At 41.9% G+C, this 15,245-nt stretch overlaps 1 protein-coding gene across 1 annotated transcript in view; it reads left to right on the top strand.

Annotated features, from left to right (window-relative positions):
* Positions 1-192: 192 nt before the first annotated feature.
* The window catches only part of coro7 (coronin 7), a 111,794-nt gene continuing 96,741 nt past the window's right edge, over positions 193-15,245 (top strand). The window contains exons 1-7 of the mRNA XM_039825272.1: positions 193-393; positions 2,692-2,788; positions 3,048-3,128; positions 3,366-3,436; positions 4,273-4,459; positions 5,469-5,545; positions 9,506-9,556. Of these exons, the coding sequence (XP_039681206.1) occupies positions 334-393; positions 2,692-2,788; positions 3,048-3,128; positions 3,366-3,436; positions 4,273-4,459; positions 5,469-5,545; positions 9,506-9,556 (624 nt within the window). The 5' untranslated portion in view covers positions 193-333. The remainder of the gene's footprint in view (positions 394-2,691; positions 2,789-3,047; positions 3,129-3,365; positions 3,437-4,272; positions 4,460-5,468; positions 5,546-9,505; positions 9,557-15,245) is intronic.

Raw genomic sequence — 15,245 nt, 5'->3', positions numbered from 1 at the left:
ATAACATAAATAACATAATATATAACATTTAGGAATGACTAAAAGCATCCAAACATTATTCATAGTTTCATTGTGTCAAAAATCATCACAAGTGTCAAGTTAAAAAAAGGGATGCACATGTTTTAAGACCCGAGGCAGCACGTGATCGGAGCATGGTGTTCTATAGTGTTAAAAAAATAAAATCTCCGCCCAAGCGGACAGCTCTGTGGAGCAATGCGAGCGTACACCGCGCGGCCAACCTGAACTGTCAGCTGTAGCAGGAGTCCTCTGCAGAGTACCAACCAGCTCGACAGAGACACCCGGAAGGCACGAAAGTCAATTTCAGAGAGCATCATGAATCGCTTTAAGACCTCCAAATTCAAAAACACCACTCCGAAAATTGCCAAGAAAGATGTGAGTAGCACACGAGCGCCTTGGTAGAGCCAGTTCTCTTAGCTAACATTAGCTGTGGTTTAGCTGTGCTACTTAAGTTGTGTTTTGGGGAACGCCTGCCTGCAAGGGATGTTGAACTTCCTGCATCTGGAAGCCTGCTTATTGAGACAACTACACGAAAATCTCAACTCACACACTAGTATTTACACGAATAGGCTAGTAGTGAAAACTACGAGCCATGTGGTTGCATAGAGCTGCTAGTCTACATCGGATAATGCAGTGACGCCCATATGATATTATAACGTTAAGTTAGCTAACTGAGTTTTCTCATTGCTTTGCAGTGGTTTTGCAAATTTTTTGACTGCACAGATTTGCTATGTAAGCCAGAGGGAAAGATAAACATGTTTGAATGGCAAATGCGATAAGTGATATTACTGTCAGGATGCCTCTCTATCTCAGTGATATGTCCTGTATGCTGCAAGAGGCGACATATCTGGACGAGACTGGAGTGTCTTGCATACAAATCTGCCATTTTTCTCGTCCTGTGGACCCATTTCTTTCACGTTGCAACGCCTGTAGCTCTTCTTGCTGAGGTGAATTATGTAATCCCCTACCTTGTTTTTACTGAGGTAGAAAAATGCCTGGTATTTACAGAGACCGTGCACATCTCTGCCAAGGTTCTGAGACAGCAGGTGGTGCTTTGCTGCCGTGAATGATAAACTAGCCTTTCACACAAGAGACCAATGAATATGTGTGGATGTGGCTATTTCGGTGCTGAAAGTCATGTGACGGGATTTGACATGCCACACACTGTATGAGAAAGAAATGGGGCAAGAAGGACACATTGAGAGGAGAAGCAGGATTATAGGGATCGAAAGAGACAAGAAAGTGAAGACGAGTGGGATGTTTTCATCTCAGATTATCCAGAACAATTTCTGTGTGTTCCACATGGTTTGAGAGAGTAGTGACAGAAGTAGGCTACTTTTGTTAGCTCTTATTTGGCTGGCACAGAGTCCCCTGAACACAGTTTTTGGTGCCAAGGTTCTTTCTAATAATGGGCCTGTGGATGGATTCACAGCAGAATATGTTCAGTCTATCTCTTTAATCCTGAGAAAAATGCAGAAAAACACATACCAGATCTTGGAATTGTTGAACCAAATAAATATTAAGGGAAGACAAGCCTTTTGTAAGTGTCCTTAATATTATCCATGCAGGAAAGCATGCTCCAGTCTCCAGATAACCGCAATTCTATCTCTGAACGGCGGACACTGAAAAAGATTTTGATTCAGAATGGTAGTCGTGAGATTTAGTTCAGGAGAAAATAATACAAAGTTGATAAGACTTCTATGCAGGTAGCCAGTAGCAGAGGTAACTAATGAATGAATAATAAGCACAACCTTGTATGTGGCTAAATCAGAATAAATCAAGTATAGGATTGCCATTTATTGGGATCTTCTAACTTAAACTCAAACACAGCATGGATTTGAGCCTTTGTCACACTAGTGACACACATTTCCACTTGGTTTTTGACATACACACATGTAGAATATGTAATGTAATAAGTGCTGTCTGCAGGCCAAATGTGTGTCATGGTCAGTCTGTTACAGTTCTGTGAAGAGCAGCGCAGTAGTTGTTGGAGCGTGTTGTATGGACACTCAGTCCTCTTGCTGCTCTTGCCTTGTTAATGTTGAAAGAGGTTTTAAGAGTTCTCTGCTGTGCAATGCATGGAACCCTTCCACTTCCTCAACACTTTGCTCATTCAGAGGCACTAATGTGTGTGGCACTAATGTGTGTGTGCTCTCAGTTAGATCCTTCCTGTTTATTTCGGTGTTCACTTTATTTTACTCTAGTTGTTACAGCAACTTGGTCACGTGTGCTCCTTCATATTATGAAAGAGATGTTTTTCTGTCGGATTCTCTAGTGTTGTTGTCTAGTTGGTTGTGCTCTTGTCCTGTGTATATATGTCAAGATTCAAAGATTATTTGTCCCACAATGGGGATATTCACACTGTTGCAGCAGCAAGGGATAGGGGAAAAAGTACAAGACCCACTAAAGATAAACAAACAATAAATAAATTTAAGTAAAGAGAATAAATAGTAAAATGTATTTACAGTATTGCAGTATTGCACAGTCACATGATTATCGCATGGTTTATCGGTCCTGTTTGTCAAGTAAACACTTATGATTCTTGGGCTTGAATTACATTTATTTTCCTCTCTGTCATGTAGTCTGACCCCAGTTATTCATGTGCATTATCATACCCTTGTTTTTAATCCGTTATGATCCCTGACTTGTGCTTTCCCACGTCTTTAAATCCAGGGATGGATCAACAACGTCCGAGCTGGTTCTTTATCCTGCCAGGGCAGCCACATCAAAGCGAGTGCCAAACTGGTGGCCTTTAATACCGAGCAGGCTGGTAAGGCTATAAAAGTGTGGTCAAAAGGAACGTTTCTCTTCATGCAGACCGAAGGATCAACTGTGTACAGTTTCTGCTATGTTTGTACTTGCGTTTAACCAAGTGTCCACATGTTATCAGTTCAGAAGATGGAGAAGACTTAATCCTAGAAAAAAAAGACTAGAAATCATGTTTTTGTTTAGTTTTTTTGTGTGCACTATAAATACTTTTATGGTTTTAACAGTATGATCAATTACATATTCTGTGTATGTGTCTGCAGGTGGAGGTATGCTGGGCCTGTCCTCAGTCAAACCTGGATCAGATGGCGAATGGACAGTCACGCAGATTTCCTGCCATTCTGGTAGGGTTTCTTTATTCTTTTGTCAGCACATCACATCAGTCCTTTTCTTTCCCTCCCTTGTCCCCTTCCCTCTGCATAACTGCCACCACTCCAACCTTCAAGGATACTCTACCCTTTTTAAAGAAAACTAATCCCATGAAAAATGCAAATGCCTTTGCTCAGAAAGGAAATGAGGCTAGACAGCTGTGACCCTGATGTCATTTTTATTTCCCATGTGTTTTTCCTCCTCTCTGTCAGATCTGGTGACTGATATGGACTTTTCTCCTTTTGATGAATGTCTCCTGGCAACATGCTCTGGAGATGAAACGGTGAGATTTCTTTTCTCTTTCTTTGTATTGATCTTGTTTTTGTATACTTACACGTAAGTCCACTTTCCGTCCTCTCAGGCTTTGTTGTTCCTGGCGGGGCTTTGAATACAATCTGAACCAGCTCGTTTTTTGTAATTTAAACCTTTTGAAGACTCCCTCCTCTCAGCACATTATCGTCAGCCACAGGTGCCCTAGCTTACTGGAATCTGCTGAGTGTGGGTCTGCATCTTCAGACTCAGCAGCTCGGTTTACCTCAAGGATCTTTGGCCACACACAGACCTACCACACACACACACAGACACACACGCACATGCACACGCACGAGTGGTCTGCAGTGCCCAGCATCTGCAGCACACTTTCATTCCTCTTATCTGTTGCCAACAGGGTATATTGTTTCACCAACTGGGTTGTGCTGAGCAAGCAAATTAGAGTGAAACTGAGTGAAATACGAGTATTTTCATTGACTTAAAATGAACTAATGCAGTTTCATTTCTTCTGCTCTCACATGTCAGCATTAACAAGAAATCCAAAGCTGAACCCAAACCCCAAATTATGCAGTACCATGGTATCACCATTTAGCTAGAACAGCTAGAGACTTGACCACCTGATCTCTGGCTGCGATGCTGCATCTTGATGCTTTAGATGCCTGCTGTAGTGATCCTCTAAGTCTGCTTCTTCCGTCTTGTCTGGTGTGGCTGGTCAGAGACCGATCATAACCATTTCATTTAATGTTAATGTTTCCGCTGGTTAGGAGCGTATTGGAATTTTGAATTGTAAGCTGTGGTAAAGTGGAAGCGACGCCGCCACCCACTATTTCCCTCCCTCTGTGTGTTCAGGTGAAGCTTTGGCGTTTGTGTGATCCAGAGCTGCAGCAGCCCAGCGCTCCACAGCTGACCCTGCGTCCAGGTCAGGGCAGGCTGGAGCTGGTACTTTTCCACCCCACCTCGTCTGGGTTGCTGGCTGTGGGCAACACCAAGTCCCCCATGATTTGGGACACCAGCCGCCAGGATACACCACTAGCAGGTAGCTACAGCTGGCGACGTGAGCAGCGCCTGTAAAAGCTTTTTTATATTAAAACGCACACCACAACCCAAATTAATTTTGTCAAAGTCTTTGTCGTACATTATGCACTGTCTGCATTTAACATTTCAGTCTCTGTCAGTTAGTCTTCAATTTTTGTTGTGGCCTGTTTTTATTTATGTGCAACATGAATATAATGGATATTTGGATTAAAGTGGTTGGTTTCCTTTTTTCATTGGGGACTGACACTGCCTGCGGAGCAGCAGAGGTAATTTTTTGATTTGCTGTCCTGGTCCCAGTCTCCCTGGACTGGCCTCAGGATGCAGTCACTATCCTCTGGCCTCAACCCCCCCACCCCCGCAAACACTGCCCCCTCTACCCATCCCATGACAGCTGGCCTGGCTGCTGCTGCTCACTGCTGATCCAACTTTTCATTAGCTGTACCCCACACGCTGTCTTTCATCACCCTCAGTCCTCATTCATTAGTGGTTGAGGAACAAGGTCTGATTGATAAAAATCTATATTTGAATGAGTGCAGGTTTTTTTCTTCCTCTTTACTGTTTAAGTTCATGTCAAATCACTCTTTGTGTAACTATCTTAACAAGTGCACCGCTCATCTCTTTTCATCTGTGTCAAGCTCTGTGCTCACTTATGGCGTTGCAGCCTAATATGTGTCATGCTCATAATTTTTCTCATGGGCCTAAACTGTAAGGACGTATGATCTGTTCTTAAATCATCCATACTCTGTATTATTGTGTTTTTTTTTTTATTTTTATTTTATTTTGATGTGCTTGATTTATGGCTTTATCTCTCTCCTGCATTTCTCCCTGCAGTGACCTAAGATGTATTCTGTAGTGTTTTTGTCTCCTTGTCTGTGTATTTGCCATCCTTCTGTGTTCAGTGTGTAGCATCATGTTTCTTCTTCCTTGTTTTCTCCCTGTCCAACATGACCATTGTGTCTCTAGTCCTTTACTTCTCTCATCTCTCTAAATGACGACGTGTGTGTCTGCAGTTCTGGAGCAGCACGGTGACCAGCTGCAGAGTATGTGCTGGAAACAGGACGGTTCCCTGCTGGCTTCCTCTTGCAAGGTAATGACAACTTACACTGCACAACACACACTACATCTTCATCCATTTTGCTTTATTTACAACCGCTTTATTCCTGTATGGACTAAGGTTTCATTGTTGTAGTTGCAGTGTGTGACCACTAGATGCAGCCAGTGGCTCACATTCAGTGCAGCATGCCTCACATTAGACACTGCTGCTTGTTTTCTGTTTTATATAGTGTGTATATACAGTATATGGGGTTTATTTCATCAAAATGTCAACATGGGTAATTGCAAATAAAAAGGGTGGGGATTACATCACACATTTGATTTGGAATTAGTGAACAGTTCTTTAGAGGGGAAAAAGAATACACTTTGAAATTCTTATGACGTAAAAGTTAATAGGTAGTTTGTTTTAATGCGCTAATAATGACAAAGAAAGAAATCTTGGCCGCAGTTGATAAAGAGCCTGTGAATAATTTCCTCGTCAGACTGGAAACTGTATTAACTTATTTATTAGAGCACTAACAAGGGCCCACGACTGTGATTTGAAGAATACATCTATCAGGGATTTAGTTCTGTCTCGAGCCCACCTGATCCCTGAGCCCCCGTATCCCCAGTACGCACTCCTGTATGCCCCTTTGAACCCTCCCGTCTTCTGGTGCAACTGCAACTGACGACCACCACTCCTTTGGCAGTACAGTAGTTTTGTAGCACACAGGGAAAAGCTAAGAAGAGAGAAAGTCTCCCAGGGATTTTTATGCATCCACATGGCCCCATGTCATCAGGAAATAATCACACAGCTTGATGGGCTTTCCATTAGGTTGTTAATATTTTGTGTAGGAGGAGAAAGGAGGGAGGTGAGTTTATGAGTAGTGGGCAGAGAAAGAAAGAGAGAGAATTTATGAGTTGAGCTGGAATTGTTTCATGAATATTTGATTTGATCAGTGGAGGTAAACATAATTCATTTGTATACCCCAACTGTGCACCACCGTGAAGTTCTCTATGTATTCTTCTATGTATTAATTGAAACGAATTCTATATACAAAATGTAACATTCACTATGAATTCACATTCCTTTAGACATAGGCTGATTGATGTGAAAGTGAGGCAGAGGGCCCTGGTGTATACTTTAGACAATGCGTGATGAGCTTAATTGTGCTTGAGACGGAATAAACTTTGACACAAAAATCTTCCACATGTGGGTATTTAACAGGTATGATTGTCAGTCCACTCCCTGTTGTTTGTCTTTGCTCTGACAAGGGACAAATTACTCTTCCCATCACAGGCTATGTTCAAATCACTACATTAACCTTGACAGGATAATCATCTAGGCCAAAAGCTACCACCCCTACTATTGGCCTTTTAAAAAAGAACGAGGCACCTGAAAAGAAAGGAGATGAGGGAGGAGAGAGGAAATGTGAGACAAGATCAGAGTCCGGGGGGGGGAGGAGGATCTGAGGTTCTTGCCCTGTTGGGCTCTGGTGTCATTTAACCAAAAGGCCCCTTTCAATCTCTCCAATCCAACTTATTAAAGCAAATAAGGCCCGCCAACATGTGGGTCCAATCCCCCGGCTCTCCCATAGGGTAAACATTGGGGCGCATTGCTGGGGGGAAGATGAAGGGGAGACCACCACCCCAAAGGGCAGGAATCCTGACAGGCCTGGTTTGGACCTAGAGAGATGTATATTTATGACCCACTTGGAGAGAGAATGGCGCCATTCATTTCAGGGAAGAAAAATCCACAGGTTGTACCAGCAGAGAGGGAAGACAGCCTGTGTTTATCTGAATAGTGGACAGGGCAGGGTTGTATGCTGTTTAGAAATGAGGTGTCACTGGATTTATGGTCCACGGTCCACCTTGAATTTTCACATTATAACTGAGCTCCATACCATATTTCCTGTGGTGAGAAGAGTGAGATAGAGTTATTGATGAGGGGATCCTGCAGTCTCAATCTGACAATCACAACAGTCTTTGACACCGGTAACCGTGGGAGACTGGGAAGAGGAGGCTAGCATTGCGTAGTGTTTGACGAGTGAAGAGAGGGAGCACCCCTGGTCAAAGATTCCCAGCATCAGTGTGTGTTAGCGTACATGTGAAAGTTGTGTGCAGCAAACTCTTTGTGAAAACTCATTAACAGCAGCTTGAGAATGAGGCGCCATCACTTTGATTAAACAGCTGCTGTCTCAGCACACACACACACACACACACACACAAATGCACACATGGCTATCCCGGCCCTCCATCTGTGCATTTATGAGTTGACGTGGTGTGTGTGTTTATATGGGTTATTGTCATAGGCTTAAGAGAGTGTGTTTGCTTGTCTGAGTGTGTGTGTGTGGCTTGGTGGACACATCTGTACTTGAGTAGCCTCTCATCTGTGTTTGCACAGCCAGATAGTATCCTCCCTCATGTTTTTATTTGCACAACAACACTTAGGTTGATATGCCAGTGAGTGAACTTAATATGGAAAATGTATGTTTGTATATATGTGCAGTAGATATGTGTGCATTTGGTTATTCTAAAGTGTGTTCGCAAGGTCAGGGAACTGAAATGATGGTTGGCTAAAGAGCTCCAAGACCCAGTAAATTGACTGAGAAAATTAATCAGCAACTGTTTTGGTAATTGAGTCTTTATTTTTGCCAAAAGCCTAAAATTTAGGTGTTTGATGAATTTGTCATACATGATAATAATCTAAATATATTTGGGTTTTAGACTGGTGCTCCTAAAAAAGAAGGCATTTAAGGATGTCAGCTAGGACTTTTGGGAATTGTAATGGTAATTTTTCACTATTGACAAAAGAATTCCTTCATTAATTGAGAAAATAATCAGCAAATTAATTGATAATGAAAATAATTGTTAGTTGCAGCCCTAGTTTTTGGTATTTTTGCAACAGGTGTGTGTGTGTGTGTGTGTGTGTGTGTGTGTGTGTGTGTGTGTGTGTGTGTGTGTGTGTGTTGTTCTGGCATTGCTCCCTGAGCCTTTGGCTTAGACCTAGGTCACAGAGGCCTCATGCCTTGGGGCATCATATTGGTGGGTGGGCAGACTACACAAACACACAGACAGAGAAAGAGGGCACAGTAAGAAACCCCCCGTTTGCTATGTTAGCTAATACAACCACAAATAAATCCTGGCGTGGGTTGCTATGGAGAGCAGGACAAAGACAAGCAAAAGCTCACATTGATCATTTGCTTCAACATTGGATGCAGCCTGATAGGATACATGTGTGTGTTTGTGTGTGCGCTTGACTGTGTCATTGTCAGCTTCCTGATTCTCTTTGATGTGTATATGTGAGTTAAGTGTGTGCCTGGTTTAGTCTAAGTCTATATACTTATTACCCTGTATGTCTGCTGTGATCACAGTCACACAGCGATATTGAGTGACATGGTAGAAAGACACGCATGTCCCGGTCACAGCCTGATCCCATTAGGCCCCATTTCCCCTCAATCACGCAGGAGGCTCCCTGATTGGCTGCTGTGATTGATGCCAAATGCGTGTTTGGGCTGACCGGGGTCATGGCACACGAGGCTTTGGAGAGGTCACTGGATTGCATTTGCCGACGATGAATCAGTCAGATCACACTGATAAATGGAGAAACTTCAGAGAGCTTGTGTTATTCTTTAACTGAATTATACTAAGGTGGAGGGACTCTTTTATTAATGTTTTTAATATGCGGCTTTCATATTTCAGTTGTCTATTTTCCGTTTCTATGAGAAAAAACGTACAGCTGACTGAGGAGCATTTCATTCCTTCCCCTTTCTCTGTGAGAACTTTAAATCTTGACCTTGCACATGCTCTTTGACCTCCTATTGCACGTCTTAATTATACTGCCAATTTATTAGGTACATCTATCTAAAACTAATGCAGTCTAATACAACCATCTGGCAATAAATCCTACCCTCATGAAGGTTATGATGTTCAGCTCTTGTTGAAACTGTAGAGTGGTGTTGATTCAACTGTATGATTTATGTATTTTTTTTTTTTTATTCTTTCATCTGTCTAGGACAAGATGCTGCGAGTGTTTGACCCCAGAGCCCAGCTGACACCTGTTCAGGTAAGTCCCCTAATAACGCCCTCACCACACGGTTCTGAACACCTGGCAACTGCTCTTAGAAAACCGGGAAATCAAATCCTACTTAGAAAACCATGTATTTAGTACAGACAGAACTTTATGTAGCCCTATTTAAGGAAAACAAGGCAGAAAAAGAGTCCTTATCACTCCACTGCCATTTACTGTAAGTATGTTTGTTCCACACTGCATTTAGTGATGATAAGCATGTTGACAGTTGAGCCCTTTAGGTCACTCTCAGTGATTCATCTACTATTGATTTATGGATTTGCTACACAAGCTACAGTCTCTGCTCTCCTCTTTTCCCACGGTACCCATCCCACACTAACCTAGCACGACCATGAACCTCTCCGCTCTCTCCTTTCCTCATTGGAAATCCCTCACCAATGACAACCAGGCCTGAGCCAATAGGACTCTGTCACAACCAGCAGCAATGAGGAAGTGGAGTGGTTGAGCGTTTGTATGTTAAGGGAAGATTAAGATGTGAGGAGGGGGCGACTGTTGTGGGAGGCCGGTCAATGTAGAGCAAATATTCTCACACTTTTCAGTGGTGGACCTCCCAGGGTGTTTTAATTACTGAGATTCTCTGTCTGCCTTCAAGCCGTGGGCTCTCTCATTTGTAAATATGAGGAATTCTGCAAAAACACTACGCAACAGACATACATTTTAGACCACGGAAATACCTGGAAGGCACATCCCCTGTGTCTCTGCGTATGATTGTCTATGTGTATTAGGGGTGGAACGGTACACAGAAGTCACGGTTCGGTTCATACCTCGGTTCAGACATCACGGTTTGGTTCGGTACAATGGAAGGAAAAGCAAAACAAAAATGCAGAAGGCAATTTTTTATTTTTTTATTGTGCAGGCTGTACCACCTAGTGTCATACAGTCTCTCCCCTGAGCTAGCTGCAACAGCCTGACGTATGTAAAGTAAGATGTAAACAGTAAACAATAAGTACCCCACGTCATCTCCAGACTCCATCTGTAACTTGTAAACAAATAAGATAATCAGCTATAAAACTGAAAATACAGCAGCTCTTATTTATGAAAGTGCAAATTACATAGAATAGTAACAAAACAAAATTCTACTTAGGCGAGACCTTCCCCCACAAAAGATAAAAGAAAGTATTCTTGCTATTAAGTGCGACAGGAATACAGATTGGGTGTCCCTAAAGAAACGTGTATATAACAGTAGTTCCGCATTACATTAATTAATTTGCACGCAAGTTTTATTAATTTTTATACTGTGTATTCTCCGTGAAAATTCATGTACCGAACCAAGACGCCCGTACCGTTTCGGTTCAATACGAATACATGTACCGTTGCATGTTTTTTCAGTTCATTAGATCGTTGTCAGTGGTAAGCAACAGACCGTATAGGGGAGAAAGAGAGGAAAAACATACGACAAAGGTCTCAAGGCAGATTTGAACCCAGGAATATGTTTTTAAGTTTCAGCTTTTTAGTATGTGTAAGACTAACTCCTGGACCGCCAGTAATGTACTTACAGTATAATATTACTATGTGCTTACTTTAGAATCAGAATCAGAAAAAGCTTTATTGCCAAGTACGTTTTTACACAGACAAGGAATTTGTTTTGGGGTTAGAGGCGCATGTCACACATTCTCTCTTTAGTACTTTGGTTCTATGCTACTTTATACTTCCACTTCACTTCATACACTTTTTTTTTTTCTCTTCTTTTTACTAAACAACATTAATCTAGTTGATTGTTGATATGTATATGCCTTTTACTTAAGTAAGATTTTTGATGTAGGACTTACTTGTAACAGAGTAGTTTAAATTGTTGTAAGTAAATGGGCTGAATACTTCTCCCACCACTGCGGGCCGTGAACTGGTACTGGGCCAAGGAACATTTGCTACAGGGCCGTTAGGAAATGTTATAATTCCATAAAAGTTCAAAAGAAAACCAGTCCGTCATCACTACTTTTTAGCATTCAGCAGTCCATGAAATCTGTATGTGGACAATACCTGACTGTTGCTGAGAAATCTGTGAGTTCTTTTTAATTTTTAATTTAGTAAGTAACCACCAACCAGGTCAAATATAGTTGTTTTGTTCAGTTTAGCTTTTATGCCCACTCACTCTCTTTTTTGCACGATCCCTTTTCTCTCGGTCTTTCTCCCTTCTTATCATTTTTAAAGTTGATATCAAGGCAGAGCCTACAAGTGGTAAAACTAATAACATATTTTTACATTTGTGGTCTAAAAGGTTGCTTTTAGACTGCTGGGCCCCCAGACCATTGAGCCAAGTCTCATAGCTCTTTTTTTCCCCCACTCTCTCATCAATCCTCTTGGTCTTACTGCTATGGAGAGGAGGAACAAGGAGTGAAGAAGCCTGAGTCAGCATCCTGTCCTCCTCTGCACCCCACACATGGCTTCACCATTTCACACCAAAGAAGAGTTAGGACCCAGTTCAAAGTTATAAGAGGGTTGCTCTTCCCTTTTTAGTTTTGTGCTCTCTTGTTTTCTTGTTCTTTGTGCCTATCTCTCTAAAATATCCGAGGTCCTGCTTTAATGTGGAGTCCCTTGAGTGGGCAGAGCCTCACACTGACAGCTTTCAGATGTGCGACTCTCTCTCTCACTACTCCTAGAGAATGGGAGAGCCAGTGCCACTCCTATCAACACCCAATCTGCTGAAGAAGGATTGAAAGGGTGTGGGCGATGAATCTTAAACCCTCTGAACATGATGAGGCCAGTAATTTGGATGCATAGAAAGAGTATGAAGCTCTAAGTCCTAAATGGCCCAGCAAAGCAATGTTCAACACCATAAAACACAACATAACATTTCACTTTGTCTCAGCAGTTACAAGGAGATTCAACAAAATTGTTTGTTTGTGATGCAAGGGCACAGTGACGCACTGCCATTTTCTCCAGTTTGCATTTGGATCAGTTTGTTGTTGTAGATGTGATGTGATGGCAGGAAAAAGCCAATCTGGCCACAAAGTAAACGGAGAGGGTTTGCAGAAAGTGTCCAAGCGATTTACATTTGTAACCTCACTTGGAGGTCTGTTTGGCTTCTTACATGAGCCAGTCAGGGGGATGGATGTCTCATGAAAGCTGCAGAGCATTAGAGTGAAGTGAGCGAATAGAGTGCATAATATATTTTTTTATTTTTGGAGGTGGCAGGAGTTTGTATTTCCCTGTAATACACAATCAAAGTGCTATGCATCTAAAACAACCAGATCAGACACAAAAGGCCTAATATGTGCCATTTATTTATTTCCATCAAATGTTGTTTTTATCCATGCTTTTCCGGTACCATCATTAGTGTCTATCCTATAGTCCAAATGGTTACTCAGAACAAAGGCTCACCTCACCTCTATCAGTCACTGATAAAGTTACAGTCATACTATTGCTGATAAACTTGGACGTTTGTACCGTGAGGCTAGTCTGTTTCATTTGGGCAGGAGGTGTACCTACGTGCCCCCCATCCTTCCAAAGATCCAACCCCTGAGCTGGGACACAGCTCATGGGCGACCACTGTTGTCCTGGTTCCACCCATGGCAGCATGCTCGGATGGGGCTGGCTCATCCCTGTGGCCAGCACTGAACTGTGTTCTCCTCTAGCCAGGTGGGGGTAAATATAGGCCCTAATTACAGCCCTGTCTTTGCTGTATTTACGGGAAATAAGACTGTGTAGGGTAATTAAGGTCTTGGACAGGAGGAGCAATATATACTGCATCTGTAATCAGTGCAAGTGTGTATGTATGTGCATGAGCATGCAGGCAGTTGTATTTAGGTAGTTGGCACACACAGGGAGCGTGCGTGTCCGTACATGTGGCATCCTTTCGCTTCCTGTCCCACTTCTGAAGAGCCGATTCAATTTCAAATTCAAACGAAGCCAAATCAATTAAAACTTTTTTTTTACAGATATAAATCACACACAGTGAAAGGATAACAAAGTGGTGAATCATCAAGCACCAAAGATAAACACGTGTCGCATTAAAGCTTTTTTGTTTTTACTCCGTTTGCTATTCTGGGTTCTGCCCTCTCTGCCATAACATCCCTATACTGGCCTCTTGTTTTCAGATGAGTTTCTTTCACATCTCCATGTAGTTAGGCCTCCGCCCTGCTTTCTAACACTAGGCTACCCGACTGCTCAGACCCAGCACACAGGGAGAGAAAAGGCCGGCACATTGCTGACCTGATCATTATGAGACAAGTTGTTTTGTGGATGTAAGGACACGTGCCTTACACAGACATTTGTGTCTGCTCTCTCCTGTCTTATTGCATCTTTTGATATGTCGTGAATTTGCTGAGTCTGTGGTTCTGAGTGTGTCTGGTGTGTATGTATACCATGTGTGCTTCAAATTACAGTGCTGAAAATACCCCTCATAGTTTTGGGCCAGTGCTGGCCGTAGAGCTGTCGATCTGCGGTCGCTGGAAGAGGAGGGAGACGGGAAAAGGGAATAGTTTGCTGGACTTGGGGGCCAGATTCCTCTTTTTCAGCTCAAGCTTCTGCTGCTTTGGGTGAAATTAGAGAGGACCACGAGCTGGAATGGGTTTGGACTTGAGGAGGGAACGCTGGGCAGGGCCAAGGGAAAGCACAGCGGTTTCATTTCTATAGGTGGCTGAGAGCAGCCACTCATACCATCTTTTATATCCTGCCATAAATTTCTCTCTCTCTCTCTCTTTTTTTTTTTTTTTTTTTTTTTTTTTTTTTTTTTTTTTTTTTTTTTTTTTCTCTCTCTCTGTGTGTGTGTTTTGTTAGTGAATGGTTTGTTTGTTAATAGTTTAAACTAAGTTAATAGTCAAAACTTGTTTTATGTTTACACTGTTACATTGTCTTTCATAAGTTTATTCAACTGTTATATATTCTGCATCAAACTGCTATATTTAGTAACCAAATTTAAGGGATCCTTGATAAAAATTGGTTTATGTTGTTAATGTTTTTATGTTTAAGAAAAATGGAGGGCAAGCTCAAATACAAATTGAACATTCAGAGTTCAATGAGTACCGCATACATTTTTATAAAAGTATTTGAAATATGTCGATACAGATATGGGAATTTCTTTCTCAGTCCCAAAAATGCTCAGTATTCTGTTCTACCAACAAATTATTTCTTCTCACATAATGTCAACACTTGCCAGAGAATGAGATTTTGATACTTCCTGCAGAATGAAGCTTGTTTAGACTTTGGCAAGTGTCTGATACTAACACCACAGGCATACGGAGGCAACATTATGAAATGTGAAATATAATGTCTGTAAAGACCGGGGGCTCCTTCCAAGAATGTCACAGCCTTACTCAATGCTGAGCTCTACATTCCAGCTACACAAGCTGCATAATTCTACCTGAAGCTGAGCCAAAAATACTTCTCTATGCCATGTCTATAGCCAACATACACGATAATGCTTGTTGGCTGGAACAATACCATTCGTGATTTAATAGCCAGTCTCTCGTACACTGTTTCTGCATGTGTAGTGTGACTGTTAAACACAGCTTTTTACTGCTGAATATGTGTTTAACATTCACTTCTCTTTCCAGATGTAAACATGACATAGCAGAAATATTCCTCTGTACACACAGCAGCATTCTGCCTAGTAAATGTGTGATGACATGAAGCATACAATTTAACACAGTAGTGCGAGATAATGTATAAACAATTTTTTTTTTTTTTTTTTTTTTTTACAGTGATGACTGGGAGATTACTTTTATTT

The sequence above is a fragment of the Perca fluviatilis genome, chromosome 15 (assembly GCF_010015445.1).
Source record: "Perca fluviatilis chromosome 15, GENO_Pfluv_1.0, whole genome shotgun sequence".
Classification (NCBI taxonomy): domain Eukaryota; kingdom Metazoa; phylum Chordata; class Actinopteri; order Perciformes; family Percidae; genus Perca; species Perca fluviatilis.
Note: the sequence above shows the minus strand (reverse complement) of the source record. Positions and strands in the feature narration are given on the sequence as shown.